General features: G+C 42.5%; 2 protein-coding genes across 3 annotated transcripts in view; one reads left to right on the forward strand and one right to left on the reverse strand.

Moving 5' to 3' along the window:
• The window catches only part of dock2 (dedicator of cytokinesis 2), a 105,949-nt gene that overhangs the window by 39,914 nt on the left and 42,329 nt on the right, over window positions 1-23,706 (reverse strand). Inside the window, exons 25-26 of the mRNA XM_084353531.1 lie at window positions 21,049-21,191; window positions 16,329-16,424 (exon numbers count right to left, since the gene is read on the reverse strand). Coding sequence (XP_084209657.1) covers window positions 16,329-16,424; window positions 21,049-21,191 — 239 coding nt within the window. The remainder of the gene's footprint in view (window positions 1-16,328; window positions 16,425-21,048; window positions 21,192-23,706) is intronic.
• Window positions 1-23,706, forward strand: part of insyn2b (inhibitory synaptic factor family member 2B) — a 46,052-nt gene that overhangs the window by 8,809 nt on the left and 13,537 nt on the right. The window contains exons 2-4 of one of the 2 annotated variants that reach the window (XM_084353532.1): window positions 3,531-5,433; window positions 8,628-8,702; window positions 13,381-15,965. In XM_084353532.1, the coding sequence (XP_084209658.1) occupies window positions 3,881-5,433; window positions 8,628-8,702; window positions 13,381-13,564 (1,812 nt within the window). In that variant the 5' untranslated portion in view covers window positions 3,531-3,880 and the 3' untranslated portion in view covers window positions 13,565-15,965. Of the gene's footprint in view, window positions 1-3,530; window positions 5,434-8,627; window positions 8,703-13,380; window positions 15,966-23,706 lie in introns of those variants that run through there. The other variant, XM_084353533.1, reaches the window with a different exon arrangement.

The following is a 23,706-nucleotide window of genomic DNA, read 5'->3' on the forward strand; positions in this document are numbered from 1 at the left end:
GCTGCAGCCTGCTTTGCAAATAGATTTCAACCACTCACACACACACACACACACACAGAGCAAAGACACCGTATTCACACACCACAGAGAAAAAATACTTCAAGCTAGAGCGATAAGTGAACCATAGGTCAAGACCTGTGTCTCCCACTCCAGGACAATCTCTGTCGCAGTTACCATGGTAACCCATCATAAACAGTCTGTGCTGTCAATTATGTGTGACCTCCTGCTAGCTGCCAGGCAATGTAACAGTCCTTGAGCCAAACGCACTGTCAAGATATTCATATAAATAACAGCGGTATGTCACCGAGGTTGAAATCCTTTGATCTACAGAGCCTTACGTTAAGACCTTACATTTCAAAGCTCCTCTTCTGTCAGTGTAACTCGCGAGCACAATTACACACCAGGAGGTTTGTCATAAGCACTAACTGCAAAGCTCTGTTGTGAAAGTGACAGTTGTCCCAGCAAACATGTCGGAAAGTTTCGTAGAACAGGGACACCGGCTGAAAACAGTCTAAATTTAAATCGTTCTCAATCCTTAGCTGGGCCCATAGGCAGGCCCACCAGCATAATAAACTGCATCCACTCTGTTTTAATATTTAATGATCTTAAATGAAACCTGAGATTCCAAAGAGTCTGACAATATTAATAACACTTGCTGTCAGGGAAAAGGGAATAAAAGAGGCTAAAATGCCAATTTTTAAAATTCTGCTCATGGTGGCAAAACAGCGTGCGACGTTAGGCTTCAAAATGAGTCGATATAGGTCACAACGAGCATCTGTATGAGTGAATAAGTGCATGACTATGAACTGTAAGTGCAGCGGACAGGCTCATCACAGTTGGTATACGTTAGTACCTGTCTGCTTGTATGAACGTATTAACTGCCACAGGGCTGCAGCTGAAAACAGGCAGATTTCTAGAACTACTGGTGAACCTTGATCATTATTTTGATGTTTGTCTGACAAGCTTCTTCTTGACAACTTTTTTGTCTGATGCGTTCATAAACTACGAGGAGAACAAGGACATATTTAATTTATTTTGAAAATATTGCACCTTTCCAACCTTGACCACAAGGATCTGTGCTGCGATGATAGACCAGCTGGCATTAAATAGAGTTTTTTACTCTCTCTATGTGTGTGTGTGTGTGTGTGTGCCAGCTGGTTTCAGATTTCATTCTGCTGACTGATGCCTTGGACTAGCCTAACTTCTTGAACAAATGCGACCGATTTTGTCATTTGTCTAAACAGACATCTGTTGGAAGGCACCAATATGTTCAGGAATCAACAGAAAACTGACTTCCAGAGTTGGCCTGAGGAGTCACAGTTGAACTGGGGTATAATTTAAATGTAAATGGTAACAATAAAAGTGCTGAAATGTCTCACTTAGATCTACAACATGTCTAAAACGTACTGATGCTTGTAATGTCGAGATGTGGAAATGTCTCTATTATAAGAGTTCGGCGACACAGACGTTGACGATATGCATCGATGCAGAGACAGATCAGAAACGGGAGTTTGAAGCCTGTGTTGATTGTTGATTTTGACGCCTCGGCCTGACAATACAGATGTAAAATGACATTGCAACGTTGCTCTCCTGCTTTGAATTGTGGGTGAAGGTAACACCAACGTTATTTAGGAGACATTGCGGTAGGAGGCAGAGATCAGCAGGTGGACATCTGGCCACATTTTGGATGTTATGAAGTTGCTTGGAAGCATGAAGCAGAGAAGATGCATGCTGTGTGTTAGATCTGCCTCACAACAATTACTAAACGCATTAGCCATTTTCACTTGAAGCTAACATCTGCAACCTTAAACAACGCAGCGAGTCTCGCTTATCAGCCATGAATTGAAAAGGGGTGTCATCTTTGCCGTCCCACTCTGCGAGAGGTGTGTGCAGCAGTCATGTTGGGGATGTTTGCCACATTCAAGGAAGTGCCCTGTCTTAGAGCTGCTATGTGAAAACAATTTTGTCGATTAAATCACACATGCAAAGCACTGCAGATGGATTTGTAGGCAAGATCAGAAAAGATAGAGCTTTTTTAATCCCGAAGGAAATTATTGTGCTGTTGTGGAGATTGCTCCGAAAATTTATAGAAAACAATAGAAAAAGCAATTACAACCAGTGGGTTCCTATGGTCAGGGTCACACACTGGGCCCAGTTAATACATAAAAGAGCATTAAATATTAGCAAACTAAAGATAACCTAAAATAGAAATAGAAAAAAATAGTATTGGATGTTGTGTTTTCTGTTACAGTCTGATTTTAAAAGGACTTTCTAAATATAAAGGGAATATTAAATGATGAAAAAGCAGCCTTGTACAGAAATATAGAATATTGGGAACGCCATACATTTAGATGCATCAGGACCGTGCATTCGAATTGTTGACAGGTGAATCGTAATCGAATCTTGAGGCGAGTGAAGATTCACACTTTTATTGTATATTGTGCAGAGACTATAAAATGACACACAGCAACTCATAGGATAAAAAACCACAGCACTCTAAAAATATATGTATCTAAAATATAAAAATATTACACTTATATCATAACGTATGATGTATAACACATATAGTATAATTGAATTACTAAATTGGATCCATTTGTTTAAACGACCTCCTGTGACCTCCATTTACTCTCCTTTGTCTTTCTCTTTGTGATGTACCAATATGTGCTGCTGCAATGGCCCAATTTCTTCCTACGGAAAAATCGAATGTAATATTATCCAGCTCCAATTTTATCAGCAACTCACAGAGTCGTATTGCAACATTAAAGCATTCTGAGTCGATTCTCAAGTGATTTGAAGTGATTAAGATCAAAAGGATAATTTTGTTCCCTTCCCAAACCATTTTGAGCAAGCATATCAATACAAAACCAGATAAGGCTTGAGCATTACTTAGCTACACATTAATATCATTTTTTTTAATCAATAAAAAGTAAAAGATGCCCATTCATCCCACTGGAAAAAAGGTGAGTGGGCAGAAACCATGTTATAGAGACTGACATCATGCCGAACTCATTAGACAGATTCCCAAACTGCTTCTATGAGCGATGTCAAGGCATGATGCATCATGAGTTTACATACTGCTGTGGGAGGCAAACATAACATCATTTGAAATGTGTCACACTGTGTCAGCGCGTAATAAAAGCCTGCAGCGACATCTGTAGTCCTAAATTTATTGACCGAGATCCTGGGCTGAGGGTGCAACTTTCAACTTGCAACTTTCTCGAGGCATACACGATTACCCTTAAGATATGTTGAGGCTTTGCTGTTCCTTTGCTGAAAAACAGCTTGATGAGATATGGAGTTTTGCCTCTATAACGCCGACCCACCTGCTGGTCTAATAAAGGGTTGATAGAGTTCTATCGATCTGGTTAGTGTGTGCGTTCAGCCGAGGTCAAAGCTTTTATATGGTGCTTTACGTGCCTAATGTCTGTGTCTTCTTGCCAATCTAACCATTTATTCCCGGTTGTCCCTCCTTTCTACTGATGTTTCTCTCATTCATTGCCTCTCTCTCTTTTTCTCTCTCTCTCCAGAACAAACCTGCAACGCCCAGAGAATCCATCCAACTCATCGTCTGCGAGCTGCTGGTTAGAGACTGGCTGTGAAAGTAATGTCCAATCAGAAGTAGCCAAAGTAGTGAGGAGGTCATTAATGGGAGGACATTGAGAGTGTTAAGCTTTATTGGATATTGAATTCCTGTCTTCAACTTCCGCATAAAAAACTCCTTCACTCCGCCTCGCAAACAGACAAATTCACCGGGTATACAAAAGCTGGAACTATTCCCACTTCCTATTGGATATAATTACGCTGACGTTGGCTGATGTCACCGCTTGCCTCCATCCCGTTCAGCTCCTCGGGGGGCTGAGCCAACCTGCAAAGGAGTATGGGCAGAAGGGTGGCTGACCCAACCAATCCGGTGCCTGCGCTGGGGGTTCCCCTGGCAGGAGGGCGATGGGGCCCACTGTGCAGCGTCGGGGTGCAGACTTCTCCCGGGCTGCGGACTCTCCCCTCCATCAAACGGCACGGCAGCCAGCCAACCAATACACATCGTCCACTAGCCATGGCCACAGACAAAACAACCGCAGCGGAGACAGCTGGAGTTATCAGAAGTGACAGCAACAGTCTGCCAGTGTCCAAGGAGACATCTCAGAACGAGATCAACAGCCTGACACAGGACGACATGGGCTCTCAGGGGTCAGGCAGTGGAGTTTACTGCCAGATTAAAACAATACAGACAAACCCTAAAGACACAAGAGCTAAAAGGACAGCTCGGTATACAAATGGCAGCGTGGTAGCCTCTGATGTGGTGGGAGGGGTTTGCACCGAGGCCACAGAAGGTAAAGAGACGACCCACGAGAGGAGGAGGGTGCAGTCTCTACGCATGGAGGGCCACCGCTCCGTACTAAAGACAGGGAGTGTTTGTACAACCGTGCACGCCACCCCGCCGTGGCCTTGTCGAGTAATGGCGACTTCCCCGCCTCGTCTTTGCGCGACTTGTGGGAGGAGACGATCACAGATTACGCCGTGCACGGGCGCATGTCGAAGGAAGGCCGTCAATCAAATAACAGCGAGCCAGACTTTACCTAATCCGCCACGGAAAACTTCTGCTGCTCCCAGCCAGTCGAGGAAGGAGTGTGCTCTGGACTCTGTGTCTTACACAGCAAACCCATCAGTAAAGACTACTCAGATACCACAGCTGTCACACACGATACCAAAAACACACAGCTCACATTCCAACCACACATCACAAGCTCAGAACAAAGCGAAAGATTCAAAACTGCAGTCGAGGCCACATTCTGCGGACTTCACTCAATACAAAGACTCGGCCACACAAACAACAGACACACACGTGCAAAACAGCACAGACAGGACCACAGCCGCCACACATAAACAGCAAGCACACACACCGTCTGCAGAAGCGGCAGAGCCACATTCGACTGACAAACACATGCATGACTTGGCTAAAATCAAGCACGCTGATGAACACAAACACACATCAGTCCGTGTCAATTCTAAACCTTCAGTTTCTTCCCTCCACAGCGACTCAAAATCTACCAACACGCCACCCCTCCCACCCAAAAACTCCCCTAAGCTCACTCCTTCCGAACCGGCCACAGATGTAGCGCAAACCAAAAACACCAAGGACACCACGGATATTCCCAAACAAGCATCTTCACAGCGGATCAAACTCAAGGACTACACAAAACAGAAGAGCAAATCATTCGATGACCACACTCTGCCTTGTAAGACTCATATGAAAGCACAATGTAACGGGGCTCCGGGTGGATTGCTGGGAGGACAAGTGGGGAACGCACCCCGCGGGCTGGAGAGGCAGCTGCAGAGTGTGGAGGAGAACCTGTTGTCCAATCAGGAGAAGATCAAGGTGCTTCTGAACGTCATTCAAGACCTGGAGAAGAGCAAGGCCCTCAGCGAAGGGTGAGAGAGGGGAGAAACTGGGAAAAAAGGAGGATGAACTGTACAATGAGACAGCAAGACAGAGAGGAAAAAAGAGAGATAAAGACAGGGAAGAAATTAGAGATATGGGATGAAGAAAACAAGAAGAAGTAGAGGTGAGGTAGAGGTATTACCTGCTCTAGCGAAAGCTTAAGTAAGAGAGTGAGAGAGTTAGCGATAAGGAGAAGAAAGAGGGGGAGAGAACAAGCCGTCAAGGGAGTGCACAAGATTAAGAAGGGAGTATATTTGAGTTTGTATAGCAAAATATATACCGACAGGCTTTCAAGTCCGTGTAATGGATTTTAAATGTCAGGCAGGCCAGTGGAGAGTCACTGAAGTGTGTCTATGTGTGTGCACACGTGTGTGTGTGCTCGAATCCTGTAGAGATATATGATATACCTGCAAGCCTGCAGTCAAGGATCGCAGATCCTTCCTCTGTCCTTTAATCTTATATGCCTTATAGGGGATGTTCTCCCCACTGTAACAGTATCCCTAAGAGACGTCGTACTGCCTACCAAGTTAAACTCATCAGTTCGTCTTTCTTCTCCTGCTAACTCTTTTATTCATAAATCTCCCTCTCCTGCTCCATTACCTTTGTTTCTCTCTTCTTAAGGTATCCCAGTCGGCTCTCCGTACTCACTTCGTTTTAATCAGCGCCCTCCCCTTTCTCCGAGGCTCCTTAACCCGCTTCAAGCTATTCATCCCTTTCTGCACTTACGCCCTCGCACCTATCTCTCCCCAATTCTTAATTAATACCTTTTATCTCTCTCCATTTTTTCCTTTCTCTGCACCTCCTCATATAAACCATGCCTGCAACTCACAACCGTGAATCCCTCCTTTGCCCTCTCGGCATTTCCTGATCTTCCCCCTCTCCCTGCCCTGACAACCTGTCAATCATTGTCCCCTGCTGTCATGTGCTAGCCGTCGCTCTGTTTTGTTTCCCCCCTCCCTCTATCGCTCGCCATTCTTTGCCTCCTCATCCTCCTCCTCACCATTTCACCTCTACTGTCAGTAATTCTTCTCTTCTCAACCCCTTTCTCCCACCTTTCCCTCCTAATCTCTCATGCCCAATGGTTCTGCTTCTCCTCCCCAACCAATTTCTTACCTTTTTGCCTTATCTACAATCAAAAAGGATCTTTCCCACCCGCCCTAAACTTCCCTTTTTACATGATTTTACTCCCTCCATCCCCCAGTTTCTGTTTCGGGGTTAACAGATGTCTCCAGCTCCAGACTAATCCCTATCAGATTACCTTTGAGAAATGCAATTAATATTTAAGCTGCACAATAAGGCTCCTAAACTCAGTGTACATGCTGTCCTGCCCTGAGTGTGACTGTACAGTATAAGATTATGTATTTATATACTTCAGTACATATGTGAGGATGCTAATGTCTCGTTCTTAGAGTGCTACAAATAGGTTAAAAAGGGGGCAGACAGAATAGAGAGATGTAGACAGAGAGAGAGAGAGAGAGCAATTTAGAGAAAAAGACATAGCAAGAAAAGGAAAAGTAAGAGAACCAGCGAGTAAGACAGCCGACGTGCATCCGATGCTGCGCCTGAAATGAAAGTACTCTAAGTGGGCCGCTGTGATAAAAGTGTCGGCTGAGCTAAAAGGTTGTTGCTGTGCTCAGCTCTGCGTTTTCTCTCCTCTCTCTCGAAGCAAATACCCGTCTGCTCTTGCTGTTGTTGTCTTTGATAAAGCCTGCTTGGAGAGAAATACTGATGCCAGTCGCACGGTTTCTCTCCATGTAATTAAAACATCTATTTTATCAACATAAATCAGCAACTCCCTCATCTAGACAGTTCAGTAAAGGGGCAGCCAAAACATCTTGGCAAAATAAAGCGTTTTAATTACATGACAGTCAGCATGAGCTCGTCGGATCTGTTCTTTAATCTGACTTTATTCTCCAGCAGCTCTGTCGTCTCGTTCAACCTTGATAACACACTTTGCATGTGTAATCAGGAGTTTTTTTGTAATGCGCACCAAATTTCAACGCAGCTAGTTCCTAGAATGAAAGACAATAAGATACTTGTCACTGAACAATGTGCTTGGAATATGAATATCATGTAATGCGTGGCCTCCAAGACAGTCACTGTAAACACTTTTTAGAGGTTATCTTCACCCGACCGCACAGCCAAACAGGCAGGTTTTACCCCACCAGGACAATTCAGGTGAAGTCTTGTCACTCCTGTTAGGGTACATCACATGCAGTTAATAACACAAGCTTATTTGTGCCCTTTTGACAACCCCCAGAGAGCACAGACCCGCTGTTGATAACAGTTGTGACTCCAGCAGTCGAGAGAGAGAGACTCTGTCAAGACAAGCTTGACTTGTTTCTACTGCAAAATACGATTTCTTCCTCTGCTGTTGAATATCAGCATGTATATACAGTTGCAATGTTAAAGGGACAGTTCAGCCTGAAATCTCTTTTGTTATTGTGTGAGTTGTGTGAGTTTGGAGATGCTGAGATGTGTGTTCATAGAGATGTCTGTCTTTTCTTAACTATTGACTATTTTCTTGTTGCTCAAAACCCCCAAAAAGTAGATTTTGAAAAACTCCCCAGCAATTTCTGATGACCCAGTTACTCAAGATAATCCACAGACTATGTTGTGAGCAGTTTCACGAACGATCTATTTTCTTTCCACCAAATTACATATAACTGCACAGAAGTACTTTTAACATTAATGGCGCCGTCCTCGGCTGAGCTTTAACTTTAGCTAGCTTAGTCAGTTTAGCTAGTTAGCCTCTTGTCCATGATGCACACCTCCTTCTGCGTGGTGATATTGTTGCCGGTTAGGTACAAAGAAAAAATAATTAGTGAAACTGCTCACAATGTCTATGGGTTACCTGGTTATGACTTCTGGAAGGAGACATTGCTGATGAGTTTTTCAAATGTATTTTTTTTGGTGCTTTGAGAACCACAAGCCGAGCGCCATCTAGCTCCATCTATATGTGAGAGAAAAGCAGACATCTCTACAGCTGATACGTCCAAGTTTCTGCAACTCACGCCACAACAATCTAGATGGATAAATAGCACTTCAGGTAAGGATTTTGGGATGAACCGTCCCAAGAGCGATAACTAAAACATACAGTATGGGTATTTGTCACATCTGATGTGCCTTCAATTAAACCATTTTGTGAGTGTGTGTGAATGCTTTGCATCTGTTGTTTCTGCAGTCGCAGCTCATACAGAACTGGTCAGGACATTAACAACTGCCCCACCTGCCAAAAGACAGCCTGCATCATCTACAGGTAACATGATCAAGATAATGAGCTTACTGCATTGCATAACTTACCAATGCCAACTCATTCTTTCCCACAGCGTAATAAACAGCCCTGAAACTTCTCCTGGAATAAACTGTTTGCCTTTGGTAGCCTTGAAAATGTTTCATTTCACATGGTTTCTTCTGAGCTTTCCCAGGTTGTATCACTTATTCAGCACATCTTTCTTTTTTGTTTTATTTTTCATTAGCTTCCCTCCTGGTACCCTGCTGTCTCTGCCCTTTTCGCCCACTCTGATAATTGTATTGCTCATAAAATATACCCTATTATATGAAAAAAACAAGACTATGAGTGATCCTCCTCATCAATATTGAAATTAATACATGCGCTGTTCTGGAGATTAGAGGAGGCAGCTCTCTCCAGGAAAGTTATTTACACACAAAAGAGTATTCTGTGCAAACAAGCAAATTAATTCAGCACCTAAATGACGTGTCTTTCCTGTTTCAGTCATCTCTTGTGTGTGTGACCTAAATAAGTAATTGCATTCTTAGATCCTCTGCAACGTACAGAGCTGCGCCCTCACAATCTGATACCACATACTGTAGTTTAATCCTCCCATCACCTCCACCCCATCCTTCTTATTTTCATCCTTTCATTATGTAAATCACTCCCGTCTTTTCATCCCATGCCTGCTCGATCTCTCTTTCTTTCATCTCTAACTTTCAATCGAACCGGTTTCCTCTGTATATCCCTGCCTCATTCCATCTGTCAATTGGCAAAGCTATAATCACCTGTGCCCCACTCCCACCAAACACCCAACGACTCTGCTCTTTCGCTGCACCGCTCACACGAGCTGGACATGTGGGTTTTAGCATGTGCAGTAGCTTTGCAAAGAACACAAAAATAAATATTTAGTTATTGTAAAAACCTGCTTTTAGTCCAGAACCTATTGTTTGCATGTATCATACTAAAGCCAGGCCTGGAGCTTATCCTGCTTGTTTACAATCATATATAAACCCCCCTTGCAGGCCACAAGGGATAAAGAGACGTTTTACAGGGCCTTTATCTCTCCAGCTCTCCCTAATTCACAAAATCACCCGCCTCCCAACAGCACCACATCTGCAACCCTCCAGTGTTTCTACTTTCTACTCCTCTGTTGTTTCATCTCTCCATCTCTTCACACACTTCTCTGACTCCCTCTTCCTCCTCATCCTATTCTTTTCTCCCCTTGATCTTAATTAACACAGCGGGATCGTTAGCCCAGTAAGTTCTAATGAACACCGAGGGGAAATGATTGCCACATGGCAACATACACATCCACCCATATATATCCATATAGATATAATGTACACAAATGTAAATAAAAATATGCAAAACTCCCCCTACTTTACACAGATTAATATGCAAGATACGCCCAAAGATGAGGAAGACGAGGAGGCAAAAACTGAACACATTTGGCCACAAACCCTCAGTGGAATATGGACTTAGCTGAAATGATACTTTATAAATCACTCGGTCCATAAACAGAGAATTACTTGGCAACAATTGCAAAATGTAAGTCATTTTTAAAACAGTAATGCCACTAATTCTCTGGTTCCAGTCCGCCAAATTTGAGGATTTACTGCTTTTCACAGTTTGGGGAATGTTTAAATGTCTGTTTAAATGACCGCAGTAGACTAAAAGACACATCAATCAATTGAGAAAACAATTTTGGCAGATGAATCCATCATGAAAACTATCGTCAGCAACAACTTGTATTACATAACCATTCACTTAAGCCGGACATTTTTAAATGAATCTGCTCTTCCAAAAGTAAGTTCTCATGTGAACTTGATGGAGCCGAATTTTGAAAAAGGGAACGAAAACAAAGAAAAAAGCTTCCACAGCCATAAATCTACTTTTGAAAGCTCTGTGTGGTTCGAAGTGGAGGGAATTGGACAAGAGAAAATGTGTTAACAGGACAAAAAGTACTTTTATCTTCTATTTACTACTATCATTTTCTATAGACCTACTCTGTAATAAAAAAACATGTAACAACAGTAATTAAGACATCACAATACTTTTCAATTGAATATCTTCAGACATCATGGGGACTTTTTAATGTGCCCGAGGCTTCTCTGATCTCAGGGGTACATTGTTCATCGTTATCATCCCTCTTTTCTCTTTTCCCAGTTTCATAGATTTTCATTTCCTGCTCCACTTTCCCTTTGTTTTTCTTGCACACATGCAAATACAATCATACACAGGCATGCTAATTAATCCAACAATAAAGCCCTTTTTCCGGCTTATTTATGTGCACTTTTGCGCATACTTGCATGCACACGCTAATACATACAGAGAAACAAAGATATGAATACATTTCACGCTGCGTGATTGATGTTAATAACTTGGACAGATATGCAGAATCGGCATTTTCGTCTCACATATCAGTGCAAGTTCCTTACAAAGAAATTACACACATTAAATATGCAGAGAAACACAATTTCAGCGACCCATTGTGACAAGTACAGACAATAGACACATGTACAAGAGCTCTATTTGATTGGACAGTAACGACCTTATCAAACTCTCGGGGAGGATTCTGGGTAAGAGGGTGGCTGATAGGGAAAGAGAGACACACGAGCAGAGGATGGATTACGCGTGGGATTGAAACATCCATCCTAATGATTTGTGGTTTAAAAAGGGGGTTTTGATGTGGGCTGACTGCCTGAAGATGTTTTGCCATTGTCAGTCCTAATTAATCTGTGTGATGAGCGACAAGGGGGAGAGGAACTTATGACAGCCCCTCTGTTTTTCTCCCAAAGCTCAAGCAACTCAAACACATACACAGAGACATGCAGGCACGCATACAATACCTAAAGGTATTCCTCACTTTCTTCCTAAACAGGAAGAGACATAAATGACTGAATGATATAAACACCTCCATACACGCAGAACCTAAACATTAACCCTGTCAGCCACAGAACACGACTAACCTTCACCCTCGCTTCAACCACAAAGTGAAGCTTAATAATTTAACGGCTCCTCACAAGGATAAAAGAAACAATTACACACAGTCATGCACACAGTTGTAAAGATGCCGGAGATGACAGCTTGCAAAACGAACTGAGAGCGTCTGCTTTTCCCACCGTGCCGTAATCCTATGAACAATAGACAGAGAGAGGTAGTTCAAGAGGATTGAGACAGGGGGGGGATGTTGAAACCTAGTAAAGTGTGTGGGTAAAGAGAGACCTGACAAAAAGTCCTCCACTCTAAAACATGATAGAGTATAAATTGAGAGAATGTAGGACAGGTGCACTATTTTATCTTTTCTCATATATATATGTTCTGTGAGCCTATGTGTGTATGTGTGGAGAATATCTGGCTGTGTGTATGTGTAGTCACAGTTCATCTCCTTTATTATTTATTCATGGCAGCCATTCCTTCCTTTATGCCCACCAGAGCTTTTACCTCCTCGTCTATTTACTCCTTTACTCGCTCCCTCCATCCCTGCGCTCTTTCAGCGAAGACCTCTCTGCCCTCCTCTCTCCTCGCCTCTGGTGGCCCACATCCTCTCCTCCTTTACTTCCTCCCTCCTTTTTATTGTTTCTCTCCTGTATTCTGCAGTGACCTCGCTGCCCTGTTTTATTAAAGCCTTTCTTTCATTTATCCATCCCTCCATCTCCCAGATGAGCGGTAGTTAGTTTCTCTGTTCTGTCCATAAGTCGCCGTGTGCACCTTTTCCCCCCTCACTCAGCCGTGGGCTTGTTGTGGAAGATGCACACTTTAGATGTCAGGGGAGCAGATGTCTGTTTGTACAGTATGTGCATGTGTGTTGGTATGCTGTAGGAGGGGATGGTGGGTAGTTATGTCGGCTCTCCTTGCCTCATCATGTGGCTCATTAACTCCAGATGCCAGGCCCTGTATGCAGCTCCACCCCTCTAACCCAACCCAACACACATATATTCTCTTGCACACAAAAAGGGGAGAGAGAAAGTCTACTACACTATGACCTGCAGCGGTGGACACTTCAGAGACGGTGGGGAAAAAGAGAGCGATGAGAGAGGGGGGAGGGGGGATGAGAGAGATGCATGGAAAAAAGAAAGCCGAGAGGGTCTGCTTTGAACACATCAGAGGAGAAAAAAAAGTTCCTCCCTTGCTCCTTCCTTTGGCTCCTCCATTTTGCAAATGCTCCTCTCCACTCCTTTCCTTTTCCCCTCCTCTCCTTTGCCGCTCTCTTTTTCATTCTCCTCCCACTCCTCTCATCTCACCAGCCTGTGATCTATCGGTGCATGAAGCGCGGAAGAATACTATGGACGTGAAATGAGTGCTGAGTTGAGGCCTGTGTGAAAGTATGTGTGCTGAAGGTGCACATATCCGAGTTAAGAACACGATTTTACATCTGCACATAAAATTGCATTATGCCAAAGTACAACCTCTCTTTAAGTTGTCAGCATTTTGCGACTACATTTTCAAACTCCTGCGCTCACCTGTCTCTCAATCCCTCTTTTTCTAAGCTCTCTTTATGCTTAGCAGACCTCCACTTGTCCTCAGATCCCTCTGCTCATCTCCTCTCTCTCTCTCCCTCCCTCCCTCCGCCACCAAATCTAATCTCTTTCTGTGAAAAATGAGCTATATAAATAAATTTGACTTGATTTGACACTACCCCAACCTCTAAATTGTGCTCCCTCCTTCCCCTTCAACTGCTCTATCTTTCTCTCCTCCCCAGTGTGGAGCATGATTTCCGACAGCAGGAGGGACGCTTGCAGGGGATAATGGAGGTGCTGGAGGGCGAGTATGATGTGCCTGCAGCCGCTTTGACCAAGCCCACGCTAGCCCCTTCATCTTCCAACCGCCCTAGCACCAAGGCCCGCGTGAAGAAACTTCGCAAGAAGTGTTTCTGGTGGCTGTAAGCTTCGGGCAACACTACATCAGGCTTTCTGGCGATAAAGAATTTGGATGATGATTATGCTTCAGGAGACCCCAGGCCAAAAAGTTTTGGAATAAAGCATCTCTCGCGTGGTCGGTCCTGTGGGTGTGTTTAAGTCTCATTAAAATCATTGGGAGCATTTTCCAAGCTGCTTTCCTGTAAATGGCACTTTTTCCACAAAAATCCATCCTCGGCTCTGAAAATATACACCAGGGGACCAGGTAGAGAAAGAGGAACTGCACTAAAGAAGAAAAAGAGGACCAAACAAGCTGCTGAACCTTCTTCTCATATCCATCTAAGATGGAGATCCAGATCACCATGACCTCCCCTCTGTGAAAACCAGACTTCAGCAGCTAATTTGTGATGAACTTTTGATTCATTGAGGGATACTGGCTTCCCATAATGCTTCTGTAAGAGAGAAATAAGACACCGATGCTTCGGATGACAGACAGGCAGACTGTTTGTCACTTGGCTGAGTGGCTGTCTAGACAGATGGACAGACGTATGAATGGATTTATACTAAGATGGATTCACGCTTACAGCCTGGGAATGAATCCTTACAACGAATTTGGCTAAATTACAGCAATAAGCAGAGGAATCGGAACGATTTCAGAAAAAATCCAAGGATTTTGACAGCTAATCTAAATTCTGTGTCTTTGGAGGGCTTGACAGCCAAAATTTGAATGTAGCAACAACTGATGCGCTAAGAGGATACAAGTGGAAAACAAGCCGATGAGCTCTCTGGAAACAAAGAGACAGCTCACTGGCTGGAGATCAGGGTTTCGGAGAGCACAGTGGAGATTGTATTAAGAATACATTAAGAGACAACGTGATAGGCAGCTGATAACAGACTGACAGGCCGTGTCAGATAATTAAAAATTCTGTCAACAAAGACTGACAGAGTGATTGATTCTCTTCTTTATTACCATCCAAAATGGAAGTGTTTTGATGTAAGCTCAGCCTTGTTCAAGGACTTTTACACACATACACTCAAACACACACACACAAACAAACAACATGCTTGCGTATACTGTAAATACATGCACAAAAAGGCATACACTTACAGGCAAGAACACACACACACACATGCAGAAAACTCACTGAATGACGCCACACAAACACATCTACACACACACTTGCTCGAACACAGCAAACTAGGGGCAGACCACTTACTGTATCACTTCACAGTTGGTTATTGGCTTGTGTTCTTGTTTCAAAGATGTATCAATATTCGCAAAGTTGGAGCTGTTAAGGCACCTATAAATTCTGTATGAATTTCAGCGAGTCTTTCCTAATTTCACATTGCACACATTGTGCAGGAGAAACCTCTGTCGTCACGCAACATGTGGAAAGCCCAAAACAATCAGTTTCATTTGACTATCTGCCGTTTCACAGTTCATACCTACCTAAATTTAATAGACAAAATCAAAATATGTCTAAACCTTGTTTTCCCCAATAACAAACATCCGCTTGTTCACCTCAAATATACCACAGGTAACAATTTCAATATCTATGAAGTTGTTCTATAGCATAAAGGCTACACTCTTGCTGTAAGCTGGCTCATTAAACTACAACAGAGAAACAAAACAACAACAAAAAAATCAATGCTAAAAACATTCACTGCAGGTCTATACATCCCATCAAACTGTACAAAAAAATCTGTTAACTTAATCAGGTCAAGGTACGATATCTCATTTAGAAGTGACAATCGAACCACTAAACAACGGCTTTGCAAAATCATTACACAATCAGTAAAGAAATATGGAATTTTATAACTATTAAATATATTGGCAGACATTTATGTAATCAGAAATTTAAGCTCTGTATGGGACTACCCCACTGACTGCACATAAAGACGGACAACATGACAGCTCCCCAAAAACGAAGCCACTACCATCTCGATCACCCCCCTGTTGGCTGGCTGTAGGTCATAAATCCTGTGCCCCTCCCTGTTAGCAGATGGGACATGGGCCAAAGTTAAACCTCCAAGTACACTTCAAGTAAATTCTTCCCGAATATGATTTCTGTCATTTTAGATCGTTCTCATCACGCTGATATTTGTTCAAGAGTTCATCTTTATGATAAGTTTGGTGCTATGAAAAGCAGTTGTGACATAATAATTGAGAGCTGAGCCCTGCTTACGATTTACTTTCACCTCAATAACACGACTTAATTAAAATAACTACAACTGCCCGGACTCTGTAACCAAATGGCGTCACGTGCAAGATGGCTGTGCTCATATCCAGGATATTTTGGCTTCATTATTGTGCAGTGGAAGATGAATCCTCTATCTTTATATACAGTCTACAGTCTACCATCCCTGTTGCAAACGCACACTATTATTTTCCACACACACATAAACACACACCATTTGCACACTGCTTAGCGCAAAAACCACTAATCTCACACTTCAACTGCTTCTGGGTGACAAGTTGCCACAAATTAGAACCCTGGATGACACCACTCTCTAATTAAATATAACAGTCTGTGAGCTCCCACAATGCCCCTCTCTTCCTGATCTTCCTCTTGTATGTACAATAAAAGTGTGTATTTTAAACAAAATTTGCCGTTGTTGACATACTTTGTGTCTCGAATTGCACAGCAGACAAGAGTTGACAGACGGTCTGACTTTTACCGCTCCACTTTAGACAGCAGACGAAGTGAGAAAAAGATGCAAGAAGGTTTTGCCATGCTTGACTCGTCGATTTACAGAAAGTAAAGCATATGTGGCGCTTGAATGTACTCACGATTAGGGCATGCTCTCGACCCATTGTGATGACTGTCTGGTTGATTATCCTCAGCAGTGACACCACAATGTCCTGGATGTGTTGAAATGTTTCCCCCTGAGTAGAACAGAGACAGAGAGCAGAGTCAGATAAAGAGAATAGCAGAGAAGGATGGAGAAGAAAAAATAGACAAGGAAACAACAGCTTGTTAGCCTTCCTCAGGTGAAAACACACACGGATGCACAACCGAGATTGTCAGGTATTGTTTGTGCAGCCGTTCTCATCAACTCTCCTCACTGTGAAGACATCCGAGTTTGCACACACAGCCCAAAGCTTCGTTTGGGCTCTGAATGGACAGATGGCTGATCAAATGAAACAAGAAAGAGAATGCAGTTTTCTGAATCTGAAAAGTTAAAGTCGGTTCCCTTTTCTGAAAATCATCCTCACCAGGACATTCAGTTAATCCACTTCTGTGTGGACATTTGAACCCACTTGGATGTGGATTTTTCTTTAAAGACCTGCTTTCGTATTCCCGTCTTTCCCTTCGCTTTGAAGTCACTGTTCTGTCATGTTTTCTTTTCCTCCAGCTGCCCAAAGGGAAACAAAGTAGTATCTGACAGTCTGTCTGTATCTGTGCTCAGACCTGTCCTGAGTCAGATGACTGTTTCCTGGTTAAAATCTCTTCATTGTTTGACATCTGCATGGTTAAACCTTAAGACAGTGGTTGGACCTGCTGTCTATGCTCTGTGAGAGCATTTACACAAGAAGTGATGCATTTTTTAAATTTAAAGCCAAAGGAAAATACAAACTGTGGATAATGGTAATATTGGTGCATCGGGAAACACTTTCAAAGCAATTTTTCATGATAGAATGATTCGATATTGCAGTAGGATAACCAAACTCAAGATGATACTAAATAATTTCATCACAAAATCAATATTATTTAGATGAAGTGACTTGCTGTACTTTAATCTTACTATCCTTGATATCAATTTAACATTGAACATGCAGAAACATGTCAATATACGTTTGTTGAAAAAAATTATAGCTAGCTAGCAAGGCATTATATGATTAAAAAAGAGAGAAAAGAAATCAAATTGTGTGATGACCCATTAAACTGATGACACACAAGTACAAAGTAAGCACCTTTATGGAGTCATGGCTCCATAGACACAGGATAAAACACACACGCACACACACACACACACACAGCTACAGTGAATCAGTCAATAGGAGCTGACTCAGGCTTGCCTCGGGCCAGTAACTCACGAGTGAAGCATCTGCTACATCCAAACACACCTTAGCATTAGTGCTGCAGGCTGCATCTCTCCGTGTGTGCATAACCTTGTTAGCATAATCTGACCCAAATATACAGTATGTGTGTGTGTGTGTGTATATATGTGAGTGTGTGTGTGCACTTTATGTGTGTATGACCTTGTATAAGCTTATAAGCAAAGCATAAAAAACGAAAAGTGAAGGTCTAACAGAAGTAGGTAAAAAGGACTGAGCTTCAAAGTTTCAAACACACCACTCACACCTTTCTCTGTTGTGAATTGTGATTGTGAATGTGTGCGCATGTGTGTCTGCATGCGTGTGCGTGTGCCGGCCTGATGGCAGATGATTTGAAGAGCCTGATGAGAATCAGGAAGGCAAGATTACACTGCGTTAAACGCGCTGGCTCACAGCCACAGGACATAGAAAAGATAAACACAACTGGAAGTGTGTGCATGTCATCTGGCACTCCATTTACATTTGAGACTCACTCAAACTCACACACACCTACACACACATAGAGAGGTTGAGGCGCAGCTGTTGATCCTAAATAAGTCTAAATCTCTCTGGCTCACTGTAGGTATTTTGGTCTCCTGGAAAGAGTTTCTCAGACAGCCGGAAGATGAGAGATGAGACACATTGTGCTCTCTCTCTCTCTCCTGCTGAAAACAAACACGTGGAAGTCGATACTCATTTATTCCAAACTGTAGCCAGGCTGGTTTATCATCTCTACTGGCAACATGATATGAAAAAGAAAAGCAGAAAACAATGTTTTGGGGCTAGGGGGAAAGAAAAAAAGGGCGAAAGCTCTGCCGAGCCATGTCTTCCTGTCTCTCTCTGTTAGTATCCTCCCTTTATCACATACACACAAAAGTTACACAAAGCTACTTATAAATTCAACACAAACTCTCCCACAGTCTCAAGCATCTGTCTATCTTTCTATTATCCCTGCCTCTCACTTCTCCTGTATCTCTCTCTAGTTTGGAGGCATCTGTGGTGTGACAACTTAATCAGGTACCGCCCAGAGTGAGGAAAAGAGAGATGAGGGTGGAAAACAAAGGAGAGAGGAAGGAGCGAATAAGAGGTGGAGGGAGTGGAGGTTAAACCGTCTCCCATCACCGCTCTTCCGCTACTTCTGTTGTTTCACCTCCATCTGTTTCGTCGCTCCCCTCTTCCAATTTCACACTGTCATCTCTCCAGCCCCCTGTAATGTTTTCTTGTAAAATCCCTCCGCCATATTGTCTATGAAACAGACATTTTCACCTCCTTCTGTTTAGCCGTTAACTGTCTGTCCGGCTTTTCCATTCACTCATCCCTCCCCGCACAGCCATGAGGACTTTTTTATTTATCTTCTCTGCTCTCGTTCATTTTATCCCGTACAATTTCAAAGGCTAATCCTTCATAGTTAGCTTTTTTCCAGTGTCTGGAAACCAGGAACCGTGTGGTGTTACGGTCAAGGTTCTTGTTTAACTACAGTCTGCTCGAAAAGGTCAGATACTTGTGTTTGTGTGTGTGCGTGTTTTACTTTTCTGCAATGTTTGTGCTTGAATAGGAACATGAATATTAAGAATGAAATATCAGAGCCAGCACTTACTCTGACAGTGTCTTTAATGTTTAGTTCAAGGACCACACAGCATAACAGTGTGTGTTTGTGTTTGTGTGCAGATTTCAGTAGAGAATACTGACAAAAGACTTTTTTTCCTCATAACCTGCGATATAAAACCTCTATGATGCTGAACACGACTAGTTTTTTAAGTCTTTACATGATTGTATTTGTACCCGTCATGTCCCTTTGACACTCATCCTCCACCTGCTTTCATTTTTTTACACCTCAACCGACGCAAATTCATCTCATCAAATTCACTCCACTCCATTCATTACTTCTCTGCCTTCTCTCACCGTCTCTCTTCTCTCGGCTCAAGCATCATTAGTGTTATCCAAATAAATGGAGCTGGGAAAAAGAGCCATACCTTCACTTCAAAGACTCAGCAGGCTGTCAACAACTTGCAGGAGCAATTAAACAGACCTCGGCTGGATACTGGTGATGCGGTTGTTCTGCAGTTGTGTGCGTATTAAAGGCGTTTAGTTCAGGAGCTAACTGGATTTTGTTTCAACAGACCCAAATGCGGCAACATGCGTGAAACAAAAATCAATTAGAGTCTAATTGGTCAAGGCCTGCTTCATTGCACGACTGTATGACTGTGCACGAAACAGCTCGTGGCTATTTACCTTGCTCTTCAGTAGACAAATTTCACTGGGGTGATGCAGAGCTCAGGGGTAGTTCAAATTCATCCAGCGATGCTAAAAATATAAAGGAAATGTCTTCTACTTCATGGGCTGGATAATTTGATGCAACCTTTTTCCAAACAATAATGTTTTGTAAGAAGGTGGTATTGTGTTTCAGAGCAAATTATACTTGACAGTTCAGTCTCGGCTGATTGGTCTGCCTTTGCTGGAAGCATCTAGTGTTTTTTTGGTTTTTTTGGCTTTTCTTATTTCTTCCAGACCTGTTCATCCTTTGAAATGCACAGATTGTTTCTTGGTATAGTACAAAGTGCCTCTTGTTCCTGGCATCAGGGTGAGTGGGTGCACCTCAAGTGACCACTCTGGCTTTTGTTTCCTACATTTGATTATGCAATCAGTCAGCTATACGGATACTGTGGGGAGCTTCGGGTGATTGGGACTTATTTTTGTATACCGGGTAAAACAACATAAAAAAATGCAAAACTGAAGAGGCTGTATAGAAAGAGAGAAAGACATGAGAGCTTGCCTCTTGGCTCAATAGAAGCAGTTTGTCATGCTAGTGTGTGTGCAACAGCTTGGAACTGGCTGCCCTTGAGTCAAAAACAGGTGTGTAACAGGTTTAACTAATAGATATCAACATTAACATTTCCCAGTTTCCAAGTTTTTTTTTGTATTACAAAATTTCTACATTTTTAGGTCTGAAAATGCAAATTACTCATTATCATTATTATGCAGATAGAAACTTGAAATAAAAAAAACATTTAAGAGCTTCAGACTTGGCTTTAATTGGAAATCAAATTAACATGAACACTGGATGAAGCCAGGGTAAAACATGTTGTGATAAATGACCAAACCCTCTGTATCAAACCTGTGTAAATACGTTCAAATACGAAAAAAAGAAGAATATCTAGTTCAATATGCCAATAGCTTTCAGAAATTTCCAGAACAGAAATCTGAACTACAATAAAAATCTAAATGTGTATGTTTTCCATTAGTCTGAAAGAAAACATGTTATGTAAGCAAAATAGCCCAAAGTTTACCAGTGTGAAGAAATGATGTTGTCTCCCCCTCTCGCAGTGTAACCACATGCAAATATGGCGTAAGGAGCTGGATCGTCAATATATTCTCTGGATGTGACCACATGTCTACTTTGAAACAATCACCCAGAATGCAGTCTAACACATGTGTAAATACGACAGTGTGTGTTCTTTGCTGTGTGCCTCACCACACTGTCTCTGCTGAGGACCTCCAGGATGTTGTTGAGCAGCTCTAAACTATTTCTCCTTTCATCGTGAGGCCCATCAGCCATACTGGCCAGTGCCCCGCTCAGCTCCCGCAGCATCATGGGTAACAACACATCACGGCACTCTGTGAAAAAAACAAAAACGGTTCAGTAAGAAAAGGCACAATAATAAAAACACAAAGGCAGTGCAGAATATTTTTCTACACCAGAAAGTCCCCCAGTCAGTAAGAAAAATTGGATAGTGTGAGCGTGTTCGCAGGAATGATGTTTTATTTACTTCTTTTCGGTGAAGCGGTTGAAAATAAGAGTGATTTAAGAAGTTTAAACACAACCATCAACTGTCACATAAAACATCAACATCAAACAAACAAGATTTGCTTTAATATGACACCTCTCTGAAACAACCCTTCAAACCCTAAAGCCCTGACTCTTACATCAATTGGTGCAGCACCTGTGGAGACGGCTGTGCCCACACAGCTTTGAGTAATGATGCTGCTGCACCCTGAAAAGAGATTCAACCCTAACGCCGGACTGCATATCAATCAAGTGTCTATTTACAGTTCCATACATGCCTGCTGCTCCGCCAGCCGCACGGTCAACACATCCATCACAGTTGCCTGGCACGTTTTCCCTTTCCCATCTCTCTGATTAATCCTAATCTTTTAGTTAAATCACGTGTTAATTTGGGCACACATGCAAACGCGTCATCAGTTATGACATCCATAAAAGATTATGTCAAAGTGAAGGGCTGCAATGTGAGGAAACAATCTGATTAATGCTAAAGTATAGTTAAAGCTTCTGTACATGCAGGGATCAGTTATATTCTTATGCACCTTATCCCCTTCTGCTTAACCGCCCTATTAATTCTTTATGGATGTTAATGGTCACAGCGCTTCTTTGGGGGTTGCCCAAAGTCACTCTAGGAATCACAGGAAATCATTAAGAGACTGAAGAAGTGAAAGTACTTCAGATGGAAAAAGAAGTATCGGCACAGTAAATTCAAGGATACGTATGAGGCGGTGAGTTAGGCAGGATAATTTCTTCACTTTCTCTCAAGCTTTCAGGCTGATGAATGTGTTTATTTGATGTCCCACAATATCTTTAATGCACCAAGAAGGAAGACTTTTAAAAGCAGCCCTCGCCTTCAGCTGCCAACAAAATAATGCTACTTCAAACTTAACATAATTTAAGTTTATCTTCATGCCACACTAACATAAAGAGACAGCTTTAACTTTGCACAAGGCTGAAAACCTGCAAGGTTAAAGTTCCCATGAAGCCAAAATCGCTATTTAAGTGTTTTTTTCCACATTTGTTTTTCTCCACATGTCACCTCTTCGCCAGTATCAGGCCCAAAGCAGCAACAAAAAGCTGTTTTGTAGGTATTCCTAATTATATTTTAGAGATTTTTTGTCCATTAAAAGCCTTCACTGTTTTATGACGTTGCCATGGATGTAAAAAAAGAAAAACATCTCTAGAGGAATGTGTTGCTCACGACCGGACCTCCCTAATCACTTGACAAAAACATAACCATATAACAAAAACACAACTTTATTAATTCATTCACTGATTTGGGTGAAACTGGGGCATGTTTTATGGAATATTTTATTCTGGTTGTCACTCTGCTGACCTTGGGTTGCTCTGTCTGGAGCAGTCTGGACTAATAGCTTGACTTGTTGCTCAAGTAACTGCTAACAAACGCACTGATATCCAGCAGCTTCTTGATGAACAGCTCTGGACCAGGGCCATACGCAGCATCTGAGAACAACAGCGGAGGCCAGTGGGAGTACGGAGGTGATTTATGGTAGTCAGATACTGGTAGCTTTGTTGCTAAAGTAGGTTAGTAGTTAGCTGCCATTAGCTCGGTAAGCGGTCCTTGCTGATTCAGCCCCAGGTTGCCAGGAGCAAAACCCCTTATCTGTTTATTAAAATGGCTGTTGTGTCATTTTAAATGTCTTTCTGAGCTTTTATTGAGAATTTGTTGATGCAAAACCAGGCTTCTTATTGTTTTTTAGACAATAAAGTTGACATTTGATAATTTAACGATGAGACAATGAGGCAATTTCACTCAGCATAGATAATTCAAATTATCTTTAAAGGAGGCTATCTTACTAAAATTCTCCTCTAATACTGTTTAGATCCCAGGCCGTCACAGTCCAAGGTGACAATAAATCCTCTGAATACCGATCCCTTAAATCTCTTCCACTCGTCTACGACCTCTCCCTGTCTTGTCTTCGTCTTTCTCCGTCTTTCTCCCCCCCTCCCACTCCCACCACCCCATCTCTCTTTTGTAGCCGCAGGTAGACGGAGCCCATTAAAAGCTCATTTGGGCTGATGCTCGTTAGTTTCATTATTAACTGAGCCAAGCCCGTACGCCTGCTGAGTGGACCCTCATCACAACACTCACTCCATCACACAAACATGCAGAGAGGGGCAAAGGCATGAGTCACCGACTGCCCTCGATGACTCAGAGAAGTGGGGGGAGGAGACCTAGACAGGTGGAGGAAATCCAACATGAGAACGGGGAGGTTTAGGTGAGACACTGGGAACGATTGGATGACAAATGCAGTATCTCAATCTATTTAACATAATGAATAATGTATAATGTCCAATAAAAATGTCCTTTTGTCAGAATGAAACAGG

The sequence above is a fragment of the Pagrus pagrus genome (assembly GCF_965226575.1).
Source record: "Pagrus pagrus genome assembly, chromosome: 5".
In the NCBI taxonomy this organism is placed as follows: Eukaryota; Metazoa; Chordata; class Actinopteri; order Spariformes; family Sparidae; genus Pagrus; species Pagrus pagrus.